Source organism: Panthera pardus, unplaced genomic scaffold (genome assembly GCF_024362965.1).
Source record: "Panthera pardus isolate Hobbes unplaced genomic scaffold, ASM2436296v1 HiC_scaffold_24, whole genome shotgun sequence".
In the NCBI taxonomy this organism is placed as follows: domain Eukaryota; kingdom Metazoa; phylum Chordata; class Mammalia; order Carnivora; family Felidae; genus Panthera; species Panthera pardus.
The window spans coordinates 113129402-113154787 of NW_026526810.1; the positions used below are offsets into that span (position 1 = coordinate 113129402).

General features: G+C 45.1%; 1 protein-coding gene across 1 annotated transcript in view; it reads left to right on the top strand.

Moving 5' to 3' along the window:
• Positions 1-18141: 18141 nt before the first annotated feature.
• ESRRB (estrogen related receptor beta) overlaps positions 18142-25386 on the top strand; it is a 171676-nt gene continuing 164431 nt past the window's right edge. Inside the window, exon 1 of the mRNA XM_019427247.2 lies at positions 18142-18313. Within this exon, the coding sequence (XP_019282792.1) occupies positions 18312-18313 (2 nt within the window). The 5' untranslated portion in view covers positions 18142-18311. The remainder of the gene's footprint in view (positions 18314-25386) is intronic.

Here is a 25386-nt window from a genome sequence, read left to right on the forward strand (position 1 = left end):
CTGGGTATCTGACTGGAATGACACTGAAAATATAGATCACTTCATGAATAATCGACCTCTTTACAATATTGACTCTTATAATTTATATACATTGTATATCCCTCCATTTATTTGGATTTTATTTTCTCTCAATAACTTTGTGTAATTTTCTATGTAAAGATTTTTTGCACATCTTTTGCTATATTTAGTTTTAGGAATGTAATTTTTTTAACATTTATTAATTTTTTGATAGAGACAGAGCGTGAGTTGGGGAGGGGCAGAGAGAGAGGGAGACACAGAATCCAAAGCAGGCTCCAGGCTCTGAACTGACAGCACAGAGCCCAACAGAGGGCTCGAACTCACAGACTGTGAGATTATGACCTGAGCTGAAGTCAGATGCTCAACCAACTGAGCCACCCAGGTGCCCCAGGAATGTGATTTTTTAAATGCTATTATAAATGATATCTTTTTAAAAAGTACATTTTCTAATTGTTTGGTTCTAATGTAAGAGAGGTACAATTGGTTTATATATTGGCTTTATATCCAGAGATCTTACTAAATTCACTTATTAGTTCTAATAGTTTATTTGTGTGTATGTTTTGTATTTTCTACTTAGAAAGTCATGTTTCCTGCCAATAGTGGCAATTTTATTTCACTTTTAGTTCTTACATTTTCTATTTCTTTTCCATGCCTTACTACTCTGACCAGTACCCCAGTGTAGTTCTGGGTTCGATTGGCTAGTATTTTATTTAAGATTTTGTGTACATGTATTTGTGAGAGATATGGGACTGTATTTTTATTTTTTATAATTTTCTTATTATATTTTGTATCTGAAATTGTAACTAAAAAGTTGGGCAGTGTTTCCTCTTTTTCTATTCCCTGGGAGAGTTTAGGTAAGATTGGTATTTTATTTCTTCCTTAAATCTTTGATAGCATTCAACAACGAAGCCATTTAGGCCTGGAAATTACAGATTTAAATTCCTTAATATATAAAGAGAATTATTCAGATTTTCCATTTTTGTTGAACTTAAAAATTTTATTTTTAAAGAATTTGTTCATTTCATTTAAATTTTCTACTATATGAGCACAAAGTTATTATAATCTCTCATCTTTTTAAAATCTGTAGGATCTATAACAGTGTTCCTCATTTTATACATGAAATTCATTTTATTCATGAAATATATACAAATGTATATACAAATATATATATATATACAAATCTTGTATATATATATATATATATATATATATATATATATTTGTGTGTGTGTGTGTGTGTGTGTGTGTGTGTATCTTGCTAAAATTTATTAGTCTGTTTTGAGAACCAATTTTTAGCTTTGTTGATTTTCTCTTATCCACATTTATTTCCTATTTAAAGAATTTCTACTCTAATCTCCATTATTTCATTCCTCTACTTTCTTAGGACTTAATTTACACTTGATTTTTAAAATCTTGAGATGAATTCTTAGATCATTTGCTTTCAGTCTTTCTTATTTTATAATACATGCAATCAAGGATACAAATTTTCCTCTAAACACCTTATAATTTTTCATTTACCACATTTTTATTATCATTTAATTATCAATATTTTCTAATTTCTATTGCAGATTCTTCTTTCACTTATTGGTTGTTTGTAGTGTTTTACTTAATGTACTTCATTTCTAAACATGTGGGGGTTATCTAGTTATCTTTGTGTTATTGATTTCTGGCTTACAATGTGATCAGAGAAAAGATTCTGATTTATTTTAATCTTATAGAATTTTTTGTGAGTTGCTTTTATAGCTTAGCCTATGGTAATTTTGTAGACACTTCATGGTATTTTAGAAAATGGTATATTCTGAAGTCATTGGATGAAATGTCCAATATATGTCAATTAGTTCAAGTTTGTTCATCATGATGGCAGAGCTTCCATATTCTTATTGATTTTTTTTGTCTGCTTGTTCTATCATAAGTGTTGTTTTTTATATTCAAGTTTTTTAGATTTATCCACCTTTTCCATTTTTAATATTTCTTTCCTTCATTTCTTCTTCCTGAGAAGAGCTGCCTTAAGTATTTTACTGTGGGTCTGATTGCAGTGAAATACTTATTTTCCTAAAAACATCTTTATTTTTCCTTCACCTTGAAGCACATTTTCAAGGAGTATCCTAGGTTGGTTGTTATATTCTTTAAGCACTTTAAAGATGGCATTCCTTGTCTTCTTCCTTCCATCATTTATGTTAAGAAGTCAGCTGTCAGACTTATTGGTGGTCTTTTAAGTATAATGTCTCTTTTTTTACTATGGCTGCTTTTAAGATGTTCTCTTTGTTTTTAACTTTCAGATGTTTGAGTAGAATGTGGTTGGGTGTTATTTCATTTGTATTTATATTGCTTGGGGTTTGTAGTGCTTCTTGAATATTTGGTGTGATATTCACCAATTTTGAAAATTCTAGGCCTTTATTTTTTCAAATAATCCTTCCACTAATTCCCTCTATTCTCAATTTCTGGGACTACAAACCTACACATTTTAGAACTTTTCACCGTGCTCATGACCCTTTGCCTTTTTTTTTTTCCTACTTTGCATCTCCACTTTGGCCTATATTCCAGTAAAATAACCCTCTCCTCACTTTCATCCATTATGCTGTTTATTTGACATTATTTTTTCAGTGGTAGAATCTTCAATGTTAGTTATACATTCAAATTCTCTGAAGAAATTCTCCATCTTGACAATTATTTTCTTGAACATTTTTATCACGTTTATTTTAAAATCCATGTCTAATAATGCTAATATCTGGCTCATCTGTGGATTTCTTTCTGTTATCTTTGTCCTCTTCCTTTGTGTGCTAGGAAATTTTATTCTGTACCAGATCTGTGTAAGAAAAATTACAGAGGCTCTGAACAAAGTTATCTTCCTGCAGAAAGGTTTTAGTCTATTCTCTGGAAGGCAGTGAGAGCAGGGCAGATCACCTCAATCCAGTTAGGGACTGAGATGACTCAAAGGTAGCTTGAGACTTTTTAAGTCTTGATCTACCCCTAATGTTCTTACTCTTAGGGTATAGACCCCCAAAAGTTCTAACTAGGAGGTCAAGGTGTTTTCAAGACATCCTCTCAATGTCTGGCTATTTTTGAACCTCTCCAATGCCCTCAACCAGAATATTATATTTTGTCTAGATTTTCTTTTTGGTCTTGTGGGTACACAGATCTGATACAAGCCACTTCATTGAAGGGAGAGGCAGAATGTAGCATATATATATGCATATATATATATATATATATGCATATATATATGCATACATACATATATGCATATGTATGTATATATATATACGTATATATATATGCATGTATATATGTATATATATATGCATGTATATATATATGTATATATATACATATTTTAATAATTTCTAGAACTGTCATTTAGGCTCTGATCTAGAACTATATACATTTTCTGAAAAATATTTATTAAGGATCCACTAATAATTTCAGGCACTTTCTTGGCACTAGAGATATAGCAGTAAACAAAGAGCAAAAATCACTGTATGTGTGGTGCTTATATCTTAGTGGGAAAGATAGAAAATTGGCAAAATGACTAAGTAAAACATATTATGTGTTTAATAATGAAAAGTGTTAGAGAAAATACATGAAGAAAGAGGAATAGAGACTCTTTAGGGGAGAGAGTTATAATTTTGTATAAGATATCCAGCTAAAGTCTCAAAGGGAAAGTGACATATGCATAAAGACGTGAAGGAGGTGAGAGAGCAAGTCGTACAGATATCCAGAGGAAGAGCATTCTAGGTGAATGGAACAGTAAATGCAAAGCCATGAGGCAGAGACACACCCAGTACGTTTAAGGAAGAGGAAGGAGGCCAGTGCAGCTAGAGCAGATGAGTGATGGGAGAATAGTAGAAGATGAGGTCAGAGAGGACATTGGGGGCAGTTTATGAAGGACTTTGGAGGTCATTGTAAGGACTTTAGCTTTTACTCTGAATAAGATGGGTTTAAACAATAAGAGTGACGTGACTGACTTATGATTTACCAGGTTCCCTCTAGTTACTATGTAGTGGATAGATAGAAGAAGGCAATGGAAGAAGCAAAGAGACTTGTTAGAAGACAAGGATCCCAGTAGGAAAGGCTCAGCATGTAAAAGAGGAAGTGCTAAGATGGAGCCCAAAGGATCAGATATGGGGTGAGAAAGAAGGTCAAGGATACTCAAAGGTTTTTGTCCTGAGCAACTGGAAGAATGGGAAACCCATTTACTAAGATGAGAAGAGCAGGTTTGTAGAGGCAGGAAAGGAGGTTGTAGTAGCTCCTTTGAACATGATAATTGGAAATGTTTAGTAGATACTCAAGTGGAATCAGATGGTTGGATACAAAAATATGAAATTCAGGGGAGAAGGCTTGGCTAGAAATGTAAATTTAGGAGGCATGAGCACACTGAAAGTATTTAAAGCTTTGAGGCCTGAGGATCTTTAGGGGAGATACAGGTAGAAAAGAGGTGAGTACTGGGACTGATCCCCAGGATTCTCCAACATTTAGAGGTCCAGGAAATAAAGGAAAACCAGCAAAGGAGACTAGGAAGGAACATCCAAAGATAACAGGAAAATGAGAAGTGAGTGATGTCCAGGAAAGAATGAGTAATTATGTCAGATGTGCTGCAGAGAGGCCCAATTATACAATGAGGGGCAACTGACCAAGGGATTTAGTGATGTAGAGACCATCAGTGATTCTGCTAAGGGCCTTGGGTGTCATGGTAGGAATGAAAGTCTGTTATATTTGGGTTCAAGAGAGATGGGCAGAAAATAAATTACATACAGTAAATATGGGCAACTCTTTCAAGGAACATTGCAATAAAGCAGAATAAAAAAGAGGGGCAGAAGCTGCGTTGAGAAGAACAGAGAATATTTTCAAGTTGGAAAAACAATAGCATGTTTGCTGTGATGGTTGAAATAGTCCAGTGGAGGGCAAAAATTGATGATGCAGGACAAAGAGGTATAGAATTACAGGTGCAATGTCTTTGAATGGGTGAGAAGGACTAGGATCCAGTGCACACACTGGGGCTGCCTCATAGTTGCACCAAGAGTTCAACAATAGTTATGTGGTTGGCATGAGCCAAAGACTGCTTTAAGCCACAGATGTCTAAGAAAAGGCTAAGCTTTCTGACCTGTTCACCCTGTGACGTCTATATTTTACATGCACTTCAATACTAGAGAGTTGATTCCTCCAACAAAGATTCAGCAAAAGGGGGAAAGCAGAAGAAGCAGGTTTTTTCCCTCCTACCCATGCCCTTTGGTTCAGGCTATTTCCTAGAAACTGCAGGGCAGCCTGAGGGCAGTCCGAAGTCTGTGGTTAGGACCCAGCCCTGAAGGTCAGGCTTTCACTTTGGCCTCACCACAGGAGGGGACACACCATCTCTTCCGTGATTCAGGTTGTCGTCATCCATGAGGGTCCTGGGCCAGAACTTTCACAGCTACCTTGCCTCTTCTCTGTCTCTCACTTCCACCAACTGGTCAATGATTAAATCTTATAGTTGCTATTTTAGAAATGTTTTCCCCAAACCCCCACTCCTCTCCATTTGCTTGGCACTGCCTAAATTGACACCCACATGCTCTTCCTCTTGGCCTGTCTCAAGGCCTTCTACCAGTACCCCAACCTCTTAGTCCTTCCTCTTCCATCGTTGTATGACCATGAGAGTTATTATCTTACAACACAAAGCTGTATTTGTCACATATGTGTTCAAAAGCCTTTTCTGGCTTGCACATGGCTACAAGCAGGAATTTTGAACCTGTGGTCTATACATTCCCTGAAATCACAGGTATAATTTTATGTGTATCACTATGTGTGCATATTTTCTGGGGAAGGCAGTGGCTCATAGCTTTGTTCAGATTCTCAGACATGTCCATGACCTCAACAGCCTAATTATAGGCTCAAAAGGTAATGTGCAAACTCTCTGCTTGAGAGAGTGCAAGGCTCCCCATTATTTGTCCTCAGCTGTACCTGCTGTCACTCTTCAACATTTAACAGAACATTTGTTGAGCCAGGCATTGTTGTACTAAGTGCTGGGTATTGTTGTGTGTGCTGGAGAAGACAGAGACTAACAAGATATGGAGCTTACCTTTCATTAAGGGATGGGATTAGAGAGGATATGGAGGTAGATAATTAAAAAGAATATTTTGTAATGTTTATTTATTTTTGAGAGAGAGACACACACACAGAATCTGAATCAGGCTCCAGGCTCTGAACTATCCACACAGAGCCCGATGAGGCGCTCAAACCCATGAACCGTGAGATCGTGACCTGAGCCAAAGCCGGACGCTTAACCAACTGAGCCACCCAAGTGCCCCAATAAAAAGAATATAAAAAAAACCAGTAAGTCCCATTTGTAAAATTAAAGTAAGATTATACGAATGCTTTTGGAAGGTTACCCTAAGTGGTGTTGTAAACTGGATTAGCCAGTTTGGTCAACGACAACTCTTAGGTTCTTTCTAATTGACTACTCCCCATGATTTCACAACAATGTCATAAGAGAGGCAGTTGCAGGCCAAATTATGCCCTCACAGAGATATTCATCAAGTAAACTTCTCCAAGAGGCAAGCACAAAACCAATTCATACACCTATTCTGTAGGCTCAAGGAAATCCCAGCTCTCTGGCCTTTCAAGTGCTCCAACAAACACCAAGATTCCAGAGGTAGGATTCTTACTACCCTGATAGCCCACCAGCAACCAGAATCTTCTAGAATTTACAGCTGGCTGATAGCACCACTTGGGAATTGGCTTAGAGCATCACCCCAATTGGGTAAAGCCTACAGACTCTACTGGTTTCTGCATACAAAGGCAGGTGAATGTTTTCAGTGCATGTTAGGGGGCCAATCTATTGTCTTACCTAGGGGCCCCCCATAAGCAGACCCCGAGACAAGAGCATGAGTATAATTATGTTATTTCATGGATGAGTTCAGGAAGTATAAGTGAGGGAGTAGGGAAAATGAAACAAGAAAGAAAAAAGACAGCAAAGGGAGACATCAAAAGGTTTGCTAAGGACAGTTATTGCCGTGAGTGGCTGCACCTTAACCCATCTGCAGACCCTCCGAGACACCATGTGAGGCAAACTGCAGAATCTTCCCACCAAAGGATTGGGAGACTGGGGTATTTATCCAATGACTCCCACCTCCTATCAGTTGAAGATCGACCCTGGGGGCGTTAGCTCTCCTCATTGGACCTGCTTTAAGCAGAGCCAGCTACAGTGGTGGCAGAGAAAAGAGACAGAAAAAAGAAAAGACAAGGATGTTTGAGGTGGGAAGTGGCCACACTGTTGGATACTGAGCATCTCAGAAGCAGCTGAACCCCAATGGGCAGAGGGATTTGAGGGTGGGGCAGGCACCGTCTCATGTAGATCTTGAAAATTTCGCAGACCTCATGTCTAATATAACAGTAAAAAGCCACTTCTGACATTTTCTAGGCTACTTAGCCAAGTGTTGCTCACTGATCTAGACACAAATACCGGACGCTCCAGACACAGGCCTCGTGGCTAATTACCAGCCTTCACCCTGCACTGTGCATTCTTGATTGAAATGCTAGCCGCCCCTGGGTTATAGCTTAACCTAAGCCACACACACATAATACCACACTGTTATAGGCTGGGGTCTCTTAAAGTAAGGTACACTCTGACCAATGGGTGGCTACGGAAGGCCTCTCAGAGGAGGTGACCATGGAAGCTCAGGTCTGAACGACGAGAAGGAGCCTGCCAGGCAATGTTGAACATTCTAGGCACAGAAACCAGCCCCTGCCACTCCCTCCCTCTTCCCCCTCCTTCTCCAGGCTTGCCTTTTATGCTTTTTGTTTGTCTACCTGGAACACAACTCTCACCTGCTTCTCTGCCTGCATCCTCCTCTTCAGGCTTCAAAGCCTAGCTCAAATATCTCCTCATAAACTCTCTTCCCACAACTTCACCGGAGTTCTCTGAGCATCCAAGGCACTCAATCCTACCTCTGCTGTGTTGTATTGTATTTTTTCTTTCTGTATTTGCCTTCTTAGGAAGGCTTGTTTATTTCTGTATCCCTGGTCCTTAGCCCAATGCCTGGCTTATAGTAGCTGCTCAATAAACATTTGCTCAACGAATGGTATCGGTGTGCTTGGCAGGGAGAGGCAGTTAGTCAGGATGATGAGCCAGGGTTGGCTCCTCTACCTAAGTCACTTGCTACCAAGTCCTCACATCCCTGCCCAAAGGCTCATCCCCAGTAGTACCAGGAAGGGAAATGTTAATAATGTCTGAAAGGGAGAGGCTTTCTTCTTCCTGCTGAGCACAAAGGCAGGTCTTTGGGGATATGCTGTTCGGCTCTCTCCCATTCTGTGGTTTAATGTGTAACTTGTCACCTTTCCTGAATGTCAATTTCTTTTATTTGCTGGTAACACTTTCACCTTGCCTTGTCTCCTTGGTTACAGTTCCAGTCCCACTGCAGACCTGTCACAACTCAGCCACCTCTGCTCCACACTGACTGACAGGGGCTTTGACACCCTTGTCTCCAGCCCCAGGGGCCTGACCAGGGCTAGACTTCCTAAATCCACCAGACATTCCCCAAACCACCCTCACCCCAGGGCCGGCTATTAGCAGCGTTGGGTTTTCCTTGAGAGTAAGATCCCTGGGGCCAGGACCTGTCACGTGCCTCCCACGGAGCCTTGTCCTTTGGAGATGCTCAGAGAGTATTTGTGGAATTGAACCCAGTTGCTGTACCCTTCCCCTGCTGAGATCCCTTTATTTGAAGACTGTTTTCATTTCCTTAGAAGAGTTCATACTAACGTATAAGCTCTCCCTCCTTCCCCTCCTTCCTCTTCCTTCCCCTCTCTCTTCTACAGATACATATTGGGCACCTAATATATGTCAGGGACAGGGGAGCCCAGGGTAAAAAAGAATCCCAAGTGTCTGTTTTACAGAGATGACCTTACAGTCGGGGACAAATCAACAAATCAACAACGTGACCACAAATTGTGGGAGATATTATAAGGGAAGTAAGCAGAGGCCCCAGAAAGAAAAGGAGAGGGATCTTCTGGGCAAAGGACAGTCAGGGAAAGCACTTCAGAGGAGGTGACAGAGCACGTGATGAGTAGTGTCGATGTCTTGATGTAAAATTTTGTTTCTTGAAAAAAAAAATCGGTAGCTAATGATATAAGGTTACCATTTGTTTTGGTGGCAAGAACGTTGGTATTTGTTACCTTTCACACTTCTCTGTATTAAAAATGTTCTCTGGGGCACCTGGGTGGCTCAGTCAGTTAAGTGTCTGACTTATTTTCAGCTCGGGTCATGATCTCGAGGTTCATAGGATCAAGCCCCATGTTGGGCTCTGCACTGATGGTGCAGAGCCTGCTTGGGATTCTCTTTCTCCCACTCTCTCTGCCCCTCCCCTGCTCATGTTCTCTCTCTCTCTCTCTCTCTCTCTCTCTCAAAATAAATAAACATTAAAAATATGTGTATATATAAAATGTTTTCTGCATGAAATCATCTAATTGAAAGCTTCCATTTCAACAATCCATAACTTGTAACACATGAGCCATAGCTCATATGAATGACGAGTAGCCACCTTGGAGCATCAGTCACTCTCTGGCCCTTGTCTTGTGGCCATCCTTGCCTTTCACCTTGTCTCTTTCTGTCAGACTCTTATTCATCCTTCAAAACCCAGCTTAGATATCACCATCCCGGTGAAGCTTTCCTTTTCCTCCTCTTAGGGAGAGTCAGTTATTCCTGATTGTGGTTGCTCAGTACATTGCTGATATATTTCTAGTAAATCTTAGCCTCCTCGTAGTTTATTTGTTTGCATATATAGATTCTTCCAAGGCATCCTCTGAATCTTGTTTATCTCTCTATCCTCGGCTTCTAGCACAGAGCGCACAGCAGCACGTTGTAGATTCTCAGTAATGATTCTCCATGATGCTTGTTAGATGAATGAATGAATGTTTAACCTTCAAGCAACAAGCTCTCAAAAGAGTATTAATAGAAGATATTTGTATACAAGGAATATGCTAATTAAAATTAGTTTTATTTATTCATTCACACAAACTCAGCAAGAACTCCGTTTGGCTGCTATTAATGTTTAGTGTGATTTACTATAAGTACTAGAAATGTAAAAAATGTGGTTCTTCTAAAAGGAAAGCCACAGTTCCCTCTGGTTTTTCGCTACCCTTCCCCTATTTGTCTGAATTAGTAAGGCTTTACTTTACTTCAGGTCTTTTCCTGGGACTTGCAGGCTGGTTGCACGGTAATTTAATTACTTCTAAATCTACTGAAGGCAAATACCAAGCAATCTATGGGGAAAGATTATGGAGTTGCAGATTATTTATTAAGTAAGCCTCAGGTAGTCCTCATGGCGTTGATGGCCACCCCGCCCTGTCTGTGGATGTTAGTGCTAGGAGGGAAGCCCAATTAGAAAGTTTAGATCTTGGAGTTATCCAGTGGGAGGACCATAGAACCTTATGGAAACAAAAGTCAAGACACAGTGCTGCTTAGCTCCTCCCAAAACTCTGGGGTTCTTCCTGGAGGGACACGGGTTCATAAACATAGAACCACTTTCTTTTCTTTCAGGAAGGAGTTGCCACCATCACTGGGGAATCATTGTTGGGGGAGAAGTGTAGGTCTGGAGTGGGACTGACTTGGGTCATATCCCAGCTCTGCCTCCTTCAAGGTGGGAAGATTCTAGGACCTCCCTCTGCCTCAGTTTCTGCATCTGGAAAATGGGGATGAGAAAGACACCTCCACTTCGTGGAGTTGCTGTGAGAATTGGATGACTTAACACACACAGAGTGCTTAGAACAGGGCACATAGTAAGTGCTCAGGTGCACAAGGAGCTCTCCAAGAAAGTCCCTCATGCATCTCAACTGATTTAGAGAAAGAAGGTGATCTTTGCTGTTGCCACATGTCCCTTGGCTGCTTCCTCACCCCTGTCCCATCTGTGTGGGGGCTGCTGTGACTTAACCAATGGAAAATCACTTTGTAAAGTGCTACAAAAATATGGAGGGGGTTTTCTTTTTTTTCTGTCTCAAAGACTTAACTTTTTTGGATGGGGGCGGGGCTTGGATTACAGCTAAAGGGAGACAGTGCCAACTTGTCATATGTAAGAAAGAGAAATGGAATCACCAAAAATACTAAATTGAGTTCACACCATTGACATTATTCTACCAGTGTTTGCACTTGGACGCAACCTGTGACGTCCCGGGGCTTCCCTACTAATTTACAGAAACTGGCTGGCTCCCAGCTTGTGCCGCCTTATTTGGCACGACCCCCACCCCCTAATATATCAGTTAGGATGCTTTAGGATGTAAGGAATGGAAACAACTAATAGTGACTTAGGCAATAAAAACACGCATCTTGCATCTTCTCTTACAACAAGAAGCTTATGGCCCCGGCTCCAGGGTCAGTTTCGGTTCAGTAGCTCACCAGTGCCATCGAGGACTCACACCTGTTCCCTGCTTGTGCTCCGCCAGCCTCAGCATACCGGCTTTTCTCCTCCACGCTTCTTTCATCACACTTACCAGGTGGTTTCTGCAGCTCTTTTCCCACCTCTCTCTCTCTCTGTTCATGGAGGACAACATTGCTCAAATGCCCTCTCCCCGCAACAGACTGCCCCCTAAGTCTCACTGTCTGACCGGGACACATGGCAACCTCTAACTGTAAGGAAGGCTGAGAACGAGTGGGGGTTTTCAGCATCTATAGCTTGTGACGGGCCCAGGACACGCAGTGGGGAAAGACTGTAGGATAGACAATCCCGTAATGTCTGCCTAACCTGCTCAAACACCTCTTTTGTACTTCTCATATATGTTCCCTTCTCCCAGGTCCCTTCCAGCTCATAGTAACCTGCTGGAAGAGGCCCTGTGCCTTCGTACACCGACGCATGGTGTCATCCACATGGTTCTAGGGAGTTCCTGGGGAACATGAACCGTTCCTCCTGGCGTTGTGTAGTGCACAACCTTCTTAACCAGCAGCCCTCTGGACCGTTTCTCGCTCACCCTATACGATCACTCTTTACCCTCTCACTTTATATTTCCTAATTTGTTAGCATTCATTAATGAACACTTATTGGTCACCTAAAACATGCCAGGACAGTGACATCCCGGCGATGGAGATCGATATGTGCGCAAATATTGATAATACTGCGTGACATAGCATCCCGCAAGAGTACAGTGGAAATAGGGAAAGGCTTGCAGAGAGGTGACCATGGAATTGGGTCTTGAAGTCCGGATGGTATGTTCCAGGCAGAGGAATGGAAGAGAATGCAATGTTGCCAAGGAAAAGGCTCCGCGTGCCAAGCCATGGGGAGAGGGTGTGACCAGGAATATAGGCTAGAGAGGAATTATTAAATATAAGCTAGAGCAAGGCATTGGATTTTATGCCATGGAACATAGGGGGCCGTGCTGGGGGTGTAGCAGAAATGAGCATAGTGAGTAGGAACACAGGCTTTCCATTCAGGCAGACAGATGTGGGTCCAAATCCTGACTCCACCACTTACCCACTACCCAATCTCGGGCAAGTCAGTTTACGTCTCTGACTGCCAGCTTCCTGGCTGACAAATGGGGAAAAATAATCCCTGCCCATAAGGGTAGTGGTAAGGATTAAGTAAAGCAACGTAGATCAGGGCCTTACACGGAGTGTGGCACATGGTAGGTGCTCAGTACAATATGGCCTATTTCCATATTGTTTCCATATGCCATTCCAGTACAATATGGCCAATGACTGCTCGTTGTAACATGAGGCAAACACCCAGGAGACTTCGGCACGTGACTCAAGACAAAACGGGATGTGTAGGTGACTCACATGAGCTGTTCTGCGGGCAGTGGGGTGGAGCTGCAGTCAGGGCCCCTGTGGGCAGGGAGTGCTCAGGTAGGGCATCACACTCAAGTTGGACCGAAGAATGAATAGAAAGTAGGTAAGAGAGAGAGGGCAGGCAGAAGAGCAGGGAATGCACCCAGCAGGGACAGCTGGTTTATGGGATGCTGTGTAGGCTGGTTGGGCAGCATGTGGGGGTCTCTTGGGGTAAAGGGATGAAGACATGAAGCTTGGGCGGCTAGGGCCTTTGATTTGTTGACTTGGCCCCACCTTAGGTCCCCTGTTTTCCCCTGTTCTGGCACCTCCCCTTCCTGTAAGAGAAGTATAGGGGCTCCTGGTTTGGTTGGGGGCGGGGGGAGTTGCAGCATGTGTCACACTGCTGGGTCCGGCAGTTGCTGGCAAACTGAGTTCCTGGTTGGGGGGAGGGTGGTATTTGCTTCAGTGGGAACCCTTGCTTTCAGGCCCAACCACCTAGGATGGGGTTGGACTGCCCCCCCATCTCCTCTTTCACCTGCGAGCTGTGTTACCCCCCTCCCCAATCCCTGTAGAATGCCCTCTGGAGGGAAGAGCCAGTAGTATCCCCAGTTCCAGCTGGCCCTTGCATGTAAAGTGGCGCCCATGATGGCCACTCTCAGGTCTCCTGTGTCCTGGCAGATGATTAATGGCCTAGCTGCACTGATGTGTTGTATTTCGGTCTATTCCCAAGCAGATAGATTTTTCTTCCCAGATAAAATGAATGCAGGCCTTTCCTGGGTTGTGTGCGGGTCCCTGCCCACCCCCTCCCAGTTGCAGTCTGTTAGGGAACTCTGAAAGGTAAATGAGTTGATAAGCTGGTGGGGGCAGGGACGGCTGTACCTTCAGTGGCCCTTGTAAACAGTGTAAAGTCACCTTGATGTGCAGGACTAATGACGCCGAAGCAAGCCAAAAGGAGTCCGGTGGCACCAAGCCAACGTAGGAGCCAGTGTCCCTACGGCATGGAAAGGCGTTGTTGGGGCTTCACCTCCCTCTCCCTGTGTCTTTTCCGTGGTGACACTCACTCAGCTGTGTCTCATACTGAGTGTAAGACCTCCTGAACTTTCAGTTGCCTCCTCTATGAAAGGGGATATTATGGATGAATTGTGTCTTCCTCCCCAAATGTTGAAATCCTAACATCCCCAAATGTTGAAATCCTAACCCCCGGTACCTATGAATGTGAACTTATCTGGAAATATGGTCTTTGCAAATGATCAACTTACAAAGCGGTCATTAGGGTAGGTCCTAATCCAATATGACTGTGTTCTTATAAAAAGAAGAAATTTAGACACAAAAGCACACATGTACAGGGAGAATGCCATGTGAAGTTGAAGGGCAGAGAAGTTGAAGGGCTTCTGCAAGCCAAGGGACACCAGTTTTCCTAGAAAATCACCAAAAACTAGGAGAGAACACGAGAACAGATTCTCCCTCCTTCCCTTAGATGGAAACAGCCCTGACCAACATCTTGAACTTCTAGCTTCCAGAACTGTGAGACAATACATTTCTGTTGTTCTGAGCCACCCAGGTTTTGGTACTTTGTTATGACAGCCCTAGCAAACTAATACAGGGGAATGATGACCCTCCCCAGGGGTTTACAATAAGGATGCAACAAGGAAACCATGTGAAGCAGCTGGCACATCGTGCGTGCTCACAAATTGTCATCAGCTCTTTAGGCTAAGAGGCTCTAGCTCTGGGGGAAGAACCAAAGCCAGTTCCAGTAATGTGGCTAAGGTGGGCGATGGGGGATGGCCCTCAGAATGGGTGCAGGGGCATGCATGGGGCCTGGTATTGCTACCTGGAGTATTTATTAGGACTCTCCATGTCTAGTCTCTCAGCAACCCTTGACATTGAGTCATTTTGTCATCCTGACAGTCTTAGGAGGTAGACCCTTAGAATTTCCACTTTGCAGGTGGGCAAACTGCAGCACAGCGAAGTGAAGGATTTCACTAGTTTCCAAAGAGCCAGTGGAAGAGGCAAGATTCCAGCCCAGGGAGTCCCAGTCCAGTGTGCTTTAACTGCCAGGGGTGTATGTCTATGTACCTCTGTGCTCCCAGTGGCCCAGGGGGCCTGGCCGTTGAAGATCCTGAAAACAAAGGCCTGTGCTCTTCCAAGATGATGACCAGCATTTCAAGGGAGCCCTGTGTGGTCAGAGGGATGCCCACTGGTTATCACCTGCCCCCCCTGCGCCACCCCCCCCCCCCCCCCAGCAGACTCTCAGGGCCATTTAAGAGGGAACAGATACCAAGGCTTAGTTCAGTTGAAAGAACTGTGATTGAAATTCTGGAGTAATTCAGAGATAAGCCTGGAGGTAAAAAGTCAAAGCCAGGGTCCCACCAGGCTCTCTAAGGAGGGTGCCTTCCAGGAGAAGTGGCTTGGGTCAACCCATTCACTGAGCGCTTTCTGCAGATTGGACTCTACACCTCTAGGAGAGGCCGCAGCCATGTGCGATTTCTGTCAGAAATCAGGGAGGGCCAGCTGGAGAATTTGAGGAGAAAGCAAATAATGAAGGGAAGTCCCCAGTGTGCGTCAGAAGTGAAAGGTTTCCCCCCAAAACAGGAGCCTGGTGGTCAATGTGTGCTGAAGTGGCTCTAACTCCAGCCACGACATGGGAATTCTTCAGAGCCCTGCCTCTGGGCAAGGATCTCTGCCTTTTGAGCAGCTAAATGCACCGAGAATCCCATGTGCTGTCAGGCCCCATTGGAGGGAGGCGCTTGGTGGCCACGCTGGCCTGGTACCCAGAGCACAGTGGTTCTCAGATGAAATTATGGGTAAATGAAGTCAGACCACAGCTGGCTGAGGTCCCAGCTCCAATACTTTACCTTCCTAAGGACACTCCCATAAAACAGACATTCTAGAGACAGTGTCCTAGTCCAAAGGAGTAACTTAAGTTGTGGGTATCTTAGGCATCATACATTCATGCACTCATTCATTCATCCATTCAGTCAGTCAATCCATACTCAGGAAGGTCTTATGTCAGGTGTCATGGCAGCACTGGAGAACAGTGGTGACTAAGACAAACACAGGGTCTTACCCCTCTTGGAGCTTATTTTCCGACGGCAGGCTACTCGTGGGAATGATTGAGGTCCTACAATATTAAATGGGCTTTTACTTCAATAGTTTGAGTACTGCCCGTCCTCAGTATCTGTTAACCCGGAGAATAAAGGATCAGATCTCATGTGAAGAGGATATTTAGCTTCATTTTTTTTTTTAATGGGGATCAGGAAGTTTCAAGGATTATAAAGTGGGGCACCTGGGTGGCTCAGTCAGTTGGGCGTCCAACTTCGGCTCAGGTCATGATCTCACGGACTGTGAGTTAGAGCCCCGCATCGGGCTCTGTGCTGACAGCTCAGAGCCTGAAGCCTGCTTCAGATTCTGGATTCTGTGTGTCTCTCTCTCTCTCTGCCCCTCCCCTGCTCACACTCTGTCTCTCAAAAATGAATAAACGTTAAAAAAAAAAAAAGGATTATAAAGTGCCTATTCCTTACCACAACAGCAAGAGGCCTGTCTCATGATCTCTCCAGAAGGGGAATCTCACCTGAAATTTCACCTACATCAGTGTACCCAAGTAAGCAGATCATCCAGGCGGGTGACCCTTGTGTGGCAGGATGGGAGTCCCCAGGTGATCACGAGCTCACCTGGTTAATTGTTGGATGGCTCACACTTCTGTCATTTCTCTGTAACTCTTCTGTCTTTTGGAAACTTTGCTTCAGTGGCCCCGCTCTCCGAGTTGGACTGGCCTGCCCCAGGGAGGCCATCCCATCTTTATGGGACTTTTGCAGAACTTTGTTTCTTAAGAGGTCCTTCTGTATCTCAAAGAGTGGGGTCCATTTCCCCAAGGAGAAACTTTTTCTTTTTCTTTTTTTTTTCATCATTTAATGGTGTTTTATTAATGATGTTTATTTTCAGTGTTTTTAATATGGGTAATTTTTTCACCTCCTCTTTTTTTTTAAAATATAATTTATTGTCAAATTGGCTCACATACAACACCCAGTGCTCATCCCAACAAGAGCCCTCCTCAATGCCCATCAGCCATTTTCCCCTCTCCGCCCCCCCCCATCACCCTCAGTTTGTTCTCTGTATTTAAGAGTCTCTTATGATTTGCCTCCCTCCCTCTCTGTAACTATTTTTTCCCCTTCCCTTCCCCCATGGTCTTCTGTTAAGTTTCTCAAGATCCACATATGAGTGAAACATATGATATCTGTCTTTCGCTGACTGACTTATTTCACTTAGCATAATACCCTCCAGTTCTATCCATGTTGCTGCAAATGGCATGATTTTATTCTTTCTCATTGCCAAGTAGTATTCCATCGTAGGTATAAAACCACATCTTCTTTATCCATTCATCAGTTGATGGACATTTAGGCTCTTTCCATAATTTGGCTATTGCTGAAAGTGCTGCTGTAAACTTTGGGGTCCATGTGCCCCTATGCATCAGCACTCCTGTATCCCTTGGGCAGATTCCTAGCAGTGCTATCGCTGGGTCATAGGGTAGTTCTATTTTTAATTTTTTGAGGAACCTGCATACCGTTTTCCAGAGCGGCTGCACCAGTTTGCATTTCCACCGAGTGCAAGAGGGTTCCCCAAGGGGAAACTTTTTCAAACAAATTTGTTCTTCTAGGAAATCTTTCTGGAAAAAGTAGAGACAACAACATCCCCAAGGCCTTTCAACCTTGGGCAATTCTTCAGTCAGGAATGTGGTCCCCTGGCCTTTTAAAAACCTATTATGTGCTGCAATCTATAATGTGCCAACTAGGCCCAGGTGACTCCTGACTCTGTCCTAACTCCTCTCCAGCACATCTTCCCTCACACTCCAGGAGCCCCCGGGTCCCCCAAGAAGCCAGTCTAGCCCCTGAGCTAGGAAAACTCTGTTCCCTCCTTTCCTCCTGATCTGGCAGCAAGAATGGAAACTTTCGTGGAAAGCACTTGCACTGACGACATCTCCCAAGTCTGGACTTTGACTTGGGCCCTGATAGGGCCCAGGGCTGGGGATGGGGCCTCTCCTTCAGAGGGTCGAGACCTCCCACCGGCTCCTCCCCTTGCTCTCCCTGCCCACCGTCATTCATCAGCTCCCCCCCCCCCCACCCCAAGTGACCGCTCCACCCCTAGAGAAGGAACTTTTACACTTGCCCCCTTTGTGTGTCCTCGCCCATTTCCGCCGCCCTTTTACTGTAGATTTTTCTTCGCAGCTTTCCAGCGCCGGTCGGTGTGGCTGTGGAGTCCGCATGGGGCTCGGTGGAGTTGAAAGCCCAGAGCTTTTTGCTGTTTTGTTTAAGACCTGGTTATGGTTGTGGGATTTTTTTTTTTTTTTTTTTTTTTTTTTTTTTTTTTTTTTTTTTTTGTCAGCTGCCTGTTATATCAATCACGGAGTCGGGATCTATTTATAGGTTGGGAGTACTGTGTCCTTAGTCACAAAGAGACACAGACAGGGGACTGTCAGCTGGTGCCGGAGGAGCTGAGCACCGAGTCATCAGCAAGTGGAAACACCTGAGGGGTAGACCGCTCCCCGCCAGCCCCTGTCCTCCGCCCGGCCCCAAGCATGTGAGTACGGGAACTTCTCCCTTCTCTCTGCCCTGCGCTGCCCGGGCGTCCTGTCCTTTCCCCCACACCCCCCTTCTCTCTCTCCTTCTCTCTCCTCTCTCTGTCTCTCTTTTTATGGATAAAAATATCTCCCAGTGCCTGCTCTTTCTTCCTGGTTTTCGGCACTGGAAAGCATCTCTGCCTGGCCGTGGCCGTGGCTTGGCAGGGGCAGGGGGTGGGGGGGGGGGCGGCGGAAAATGTCCCCTCTCGCAGACTGTCACGGGAAGGTCAGAGGGACCGGAACGGCTGGGTGGGCCGGCTCTCCAAACTCATTCGGAATCCGTAGGTTCCCTTTTATTTTTATTTGTTTTCGCTGAGAAAAAGTAAGTAAATCAAAAGGGCAAGGGAAAGTTTACATGCGGCTCGGCGGGGTGGTTATGTCTCCCAGCGTGAAAACTTTTATTTGCTGGCAGCTCTGGCGTTGGGTGAGCTGAGAAGGTTACAGAGAAAGAGCCAGTTCACACAGGACAGGTGATGATGGAGGGCTCCGGGGGCTTGGGGGGGGGGGGGGACCCAGGGCGGTCCCAGGGACCAGCTTTTCAATAGCACCTGGAAGGAAAATGACTTTTTTTTTCTTTCTTCTTTCTTTCTTTTTTATTTATTTATTTTTGCTCCACGGAGTGAGTTTGCTTTGAGGAGTCGAGATGAGAGCGGATGATTTGTCTTGCCTTACAGGCTTTTGTTGGCTCACACGTTTGGTGGCTTTCCTTCACCCTGAAAGGGGAACTTGGTGGGGGTGGGGAGGAGGAGTCTGGGAAAGGAGGAAGCCAGGTGTGGCTGTGGATGCATTTTGCTCTGCATCCTTCCCGAAAAGGGAGAAACTTAATATCATGACTCTTGTCAGAGCCCTGCTTGCTTTAGACAATCCGGGTGCAAGCTCTGGGAGCACATCAGTGGCTCCCAGGGGTGACAGTCCCCCAGACATTGTCAGGAATCCACAGGGCCCACACACCACAAGCTTCCTGTCGAAAATTGGGGACTTTAGATTTTGGATAATGCAGATTATTAACTAAAAATCCTGCACTTGGGGAAGTTTGCCATATATTATTTACAAAGGAATAGTAGCCCTAAATTTGGTGGGGGGAGGAATGTGATGATGTTTAATGTATATTATATACAACTTTTAAAGTTTCTGGGTTTCTGTTTACTAAAAACAATGGTAACCATACTGTATTGCTAAGGACTACTACTTGATTTGTTTGGGAAAACAGTATCCTAACCAAAAAAATAATAATCCTTTCAACAATTTAAAAACATTAAACAAAACAGATGGGTCTGGGTTATTTTTGATTAAAAATAAAATAGTTTTAACAACAAATCTAAGTTGGCAAAAGTCAAATAATATATACACACGTATGTTTAGAGAGACCACTTGATCTTGTTTTACTTCTGACCTTTCTAAAACTTTTTCTTTGGGTTCTTTACTTTCGACTATTTTATTTAAGGTTATTAATGTCTTTAATCCATTCATTTATTATTTTGGAGGGGAGAGTGGGGATCAGGAAGGAACAAGAAGTTAGAGGGTCAACTTCATGCATTCAGGTAGTAAGAACACACGTATGGGTGGAAAAATTCAGAATAAGGAGTTTGGTATAAAATGGGGGGCTCTGGGGGGGGGGGAGTGTCACTATTTAAAACCTAGTGTGAAAGGTAAAGCCCAAGAAATCAAGAAAACGAGAAAAAAAACAGGAGTTGGATGTACTCTCTATGTGGCAATATTATTTTTTTCTATTCCAAGGACTCCACTTTGCTGAACATACCCTGCTAAGGTCCCCCACGATAATGCTGAAGTGAGAGTCGGTGGGTTATTGTTAAGGAAAGCTCAGATGAGTCCAGTGAGAAAGACACTGTCTTCAGAAATTGCAGCAGTCAGCTGTTTGCAAAAACTGAACTTCTAGCTGAGGACTTTCGGATCTCAAAGGCTTTTTAGAGAAAGCGTGACATTTTTTAATCTTTGAATGCGAGAGCACGCCATTCTCTCCCCGCCTCAACACGCACCCCGAAGCCTGCTGGCCCAGGATTAAATGCAGTAGGAGAGAGCCCCTCATCTCTGAACAAGTGCTATGTTCTCTGAGCATGAAGAGTGGAGAGAAAATGTTTGTTGGAACATTTAGGCAAGAACCACTCCTTCTTTTGGCTACTTGTGGATGCTTTTAGTGGGGGGTGGGGGGGGGGGGTGGGAGGAGGATGGGGCTTTGTTTGGCAGTGGGATGGAGGGCCTAGCTTTCACTCTCAGGTTCAGGATGCGGTTTTTCCCTTTGGGCTTATTTCTGGAGAGGCAGTTGGGGGAAACTTCAATGCATTTGCCTAAGGCAGCCTCTGATTACTTAGTTTCTGCTTCAATAACGATTAATTTTATGTGGACCGAGCTCCCGTCAAACTCATTTTTTTTTTCACACTGATTTCTTAAATGCAATTGGTCACGGGGCTGTCTGCGACTTCATGTCTGCAAAATCTAACCCATTCCATCCTTGTCGTTGTTTTATTTCTCTGAATGTGAGCATGCAGTCGCCCGTGTGCATGAACTGTTGTTTTATGAGTGCCCCCTGCCTCCCCTGAGCACATGGAAACCCAGCCGACCTCCTCCTAAATTGGGGACAGTGGGGCCAATGAACAGGTGCTTTGGAATGCAGCAGGCTCAGGTGCAGGACCATCAATCTCCAGGAAGAAGGAATCACAAATACCTGGAAAGCGCTCCCCTAATTCAAACAATTTCACATAGCGGAGGCCTCTCCAAATACCCCGTAAATAAAAGATGGCAGCTGGCAGGATTTTTAAACCAAAGACCATGCACTGCTCTTTCTCCCCATCACTTCATTTCTACAGTGTATCTGTCCATCTTTTTCTTATCTCTATTTTTACATTTCATTACCCTCCTGCTCTCTCTCTCTCTCTCCCTCCCTCCCTCCTCTCTTCCCTCCCCCTTCTCGCCTTCCCTGAAAAACACATTTCTATCTGGCACAGAAAATAAACTCAGATTGTGGGTAGTTATGTTAATCTAATTCAATCCTCAGCGGGTTAAGAGTGAAATTCTAATAGTAGAGCTGTTGAGGGCTTTTTTGTTAATGGCTTGGGGATTACATTGAGTTAAAGGCTCATTTCCTAATCAAACAGAGAGGGAGAGAGTGACTCCGAATATTTATGAGTCTCCCAGTGAGAGTTTAAACATTCAACTCCAAAAGCAGGGTTTCTGCAGGAGGAAAGAGTTAAAACCCCTCAGGGCTGCTGGGGAAAAAAAAATTAAACCAGTTAAGCCATCAGCATTTTTAGGCTGCTGTACAACTTCAGCAAAGTGGAAGATGGGGACAGAGAGAGGAATCGGTCCACAAAGCAAGAATGGAAACTGTGGCAGGGGCTCTCTGAAGCCAGAGTCAGCTGGTGCGTTCAGAAAAAAGTCCCTTGCAGCACAGCAGACGCGAATCCTGCGGATCATGGTGGGTTCACCAAGGGTCTGGAGGGGATGTGTGCCTCCAACTCCCCAAATCAATTCTCCTCCTCTGGTCCAGAGGTGAGAACATGGAGACAGGAGTATGGCTCAATTTCCCAGCAACTGGAGAGTTCCCATGCTGTCTCGTGAAGCAGGTGGAGAGGATTCCCCCCCCCCCCCCCCCCCCCCCCCCCGCCCGCTTCAGTCCTGTGGCTGAAATGCTGTGGGCTGTCTCCCCTTCTGGAGCCAATTCACATCTCTACCAGCCCCTCTTTTCCCCTTTGCTCTGTGAGTGGGTCCACATCCCTGGTCCCCCTGCCCTGCTGTCTAGATACAAGGACCTCCAAGCCCATCTGGTTCCCTGTGTCCAAGGAGAAAGCAAGTTGAGATCTTTCTGATCTTCGGCCAGAGAAGGCAAAGAGCAACCTGGCCAAGGTCGAGCAATGTCAAGGCAAAGCTGAGGTCAGGAGTCTTAAGTTCTCCACACGCTTTCTGGCCGCTCTCTCCCCTCATTCTCTGGGGTACAGTAGAGGAGAGGGGAAAGTCAGAGCCATATGGCTGCCCAAACATGCCTGACTCTCCTAGAGTGTGGTCTCCTGCTTGGGAAGGAAAGGCAGGAATCCCGATGCAGGAGGATTCTGAATGCTCTGTGACCACTTGCCTTGCTTTTCTGCCACTGACCAAGTGGGCAATTTCTAGTCCTTTCACTTGGGCCTGTTTTCCCTGCTTCATGAGATGAACAGAGGCTCCAGACAGCCGACTTGCTATCAATGGAAACCTCTGGCTTCTTGCCCCCTCTCTGAGCACTATTCTTTCTCTTAATGCTTCATGCTCAGCGGCCCGTGAGTCCTTTTGCATTACGTTTATAGCACATCCACATCAGCTTTGCCACGAAGCCTTCCTCGTGTGGGTGGCCTCCCCCACTTTTTGGAGCCCCCAACAGATCTCCCACCAGCGTCGCATTCATCCCTAGGGTGTGATTGTTTTTGGGTCCCCCTCATTGCACCAGATTCTCCCCAAGGGCAGGGACAACATTTCACTCCCCTCTGTACGTCCAGCTCATCATTGATCATTCCTGCCTGTTCTCTACCAGGTGCCTCTCGTGGATGGCGCATGAGCACGCACTCTTAGTAGGCACCCGGGGCTTGAATCCTGGCACCACCTCTTCTCAGCTCTGAGACTTGAGCTAATTAATCCCTGAAGGCCTTTGTTTTCCCCTCTGCTAACTGGGCATAATCATAGAGCCTACCTCACAGGGTTGTTGGGAAGATGAAATGCACGTAAAGTGGAAGCCCTTTCCCCAGTACGTGGTAGCACTTTTGCTCAGCATGGAGCTGTCTCTTTTGTACGCATCATGCCACGCCGCTAAAGACAGGCTCCCATGCCTCCCACTAAGGAGCTATGTCTTAATCAGCTTGGGCTGCTGTGACAGACTACCACAGGCCGGGTGACTTTCAACAACAGAAATTTACTTCTCCCGGTTCTGGAGCCTGGAAGTCCAAGATCAAGGTGCTGGGATGGCCTGCTTCGGTGAGGTCCCTCTTCTTCATGTGTTGATGGCCATATTCTCATTGCCTCTTTACACGGAGGAGAGAGCAAGAGCGTTGGCCTCTTCCTCTTTGTAGAAGGGCACTAATCCCATCTTGGGGGCCCCACCCTCATGACTTCATGTAAACCTAATTCCCTCCCAAATGCCCCACCTCCTAATACCATCACACTAGACATTAGAGCTTCAACATACAAATTTTGAGGGAATACAAACATTGCATTTGTAACAGGCTATTTTCCTGAATATTGGCGAGCAGAATCCTGGAGCAGCGAGACTTCTATCCTCATCGTCCAATGAGCTATTCCGTTAGAAGACCAGAGGTCAGGGCCTATCAGGACACCCCCCCCCCCCCAATTTAAAAAGAGCTTAGGGCTTTTAAACTACTGCGGGAGAGCAGAGGTTGGGAACCAGGCTTTGGATAGCAGTCCTAAGTGAGAAGAAGAAGGCCCGATTCTTTTCTGCTCCATACAGAGTTTGGTCAGCTCTCCTGGCCCTTGCTCACATCCCAACAAGCAGTTTTGTTCTTAGGTCCCCAGGCCACTCCTGCCCCACTGCTCTCCACCGTACATTTGCAGGGGGAAGTTTGGGCTCTACCTACAGAGCAGGCCAAGCCAGGCTGTAAAGCCAGGCTGTGTTCTTAGGGAGGCAGGTGCTGCTCTGTCCTCTCTCTCGATCGCTTGACAAGTGAATCCACAAGCCAAGAGGGCCTCACCACAGTTCCTGAGAGGTGTCGTCTCATGGGATGCCCCTGGTCCCAGCGTCCTCAACACTCCCTCTGTGTCTCTGTGTAGGGCCCTCCTATGCTGCCAGGCAATAAGCCCTACTCCTGTTCTTTCCCCAGGATAAGCCTCTATTTCCTGACTGAAGCAGGGATCTAGAATGTGAATCCTCGTGCCACCCAAACTTACGAAGTGCCCATATTGTCCTCACTGGCCCCCTCTCTGCTCTCCCTCCTAGATTTGGGGGGTACCACTACTAAACCCTGGAATCATCCCTGCCTCCCCTTTGCCTCCTCTCTATTCACCTTTGATTTCCACTGTGCCTGGTACAGTGCCTGGCACATAGTGTGTGTTCCATCAACACATGCAAAGTGAGTTGCTTGGAGTCACTTCTCTCAAGGGGGCACCTCTGATCCCTTAATCCTGGGAGGAGTGATTGGAAGTCATGAATGTCCAGCTGCCTTAACTACATCAGCCTGTGACCCATTGATCGTGGTCTTAGCCCTGGGCCCTCTCCCCTCTGTCCCTCCTGCTTTCATGTTCCTCTGTCCGGGAAAAAAAAAAAAGGAGTGTCTTTTATTTAGATGTGCACAAACCTTCCTAGGAATTTTATTCTGTTCTGTAAAGAAGCTTTGTCTAAGCCGATGTCAAATTTAATTGCTAAACTGGTATCTCTCCTGTGACCGTTCCCCTCACTTGTCATGCCCTCTCCTCTCCCCTTTCTGGGCTGTACCTGCCTGCCTCCTCTGACTGCTGACACTCCATGGAGCCCTTGTTCCCTTCCTGCTTTAACCACGCTGGTCCCGGGTGGCACATGTAAGAGGGAGACCTTCCTTCTGAAGCGTTCCAGAGTGTCTGCTTCCATTAGCACAGACAAGGCTTTTGAAAGGTGGCAAGATAGGAACATCGTCTTAGGTACCGGAGTCTCCCCAGAACAGTATTTCTGCTCTCTTTTGGAAGGCAGTGGATAAAAACTCAGGCTGCTGAGGGTTAAGTGATAGCAATGAAAAGTCTAGGCATCTCTGGGGGACTGGTGGCTGGCTGAGACGATTGATTAGCTTGGCTTAGTGATCTTTCCAGCAATGTTCAGGAGTGAAATTATTGCTGATTAGGCCGTGTGTGTGTGTGTGTGTGCTTGTGTGTGTCTGTGTGTGTGTGCGTGTATGTGTGTGCATGCGTGCGTGCGTGCGTGTGTGTGTGTGTGTGTGTGTGTGTGTGGATTCAGGGAAGTGATGGGGTAGGATAAGATCTGAGAAAGAAATGTCATAGATTGTTTGCTCCTCAGTCGGCCTCAAAACTGACCTGTCACCCCATGTATATCTGCAGTTACATTAGGGCT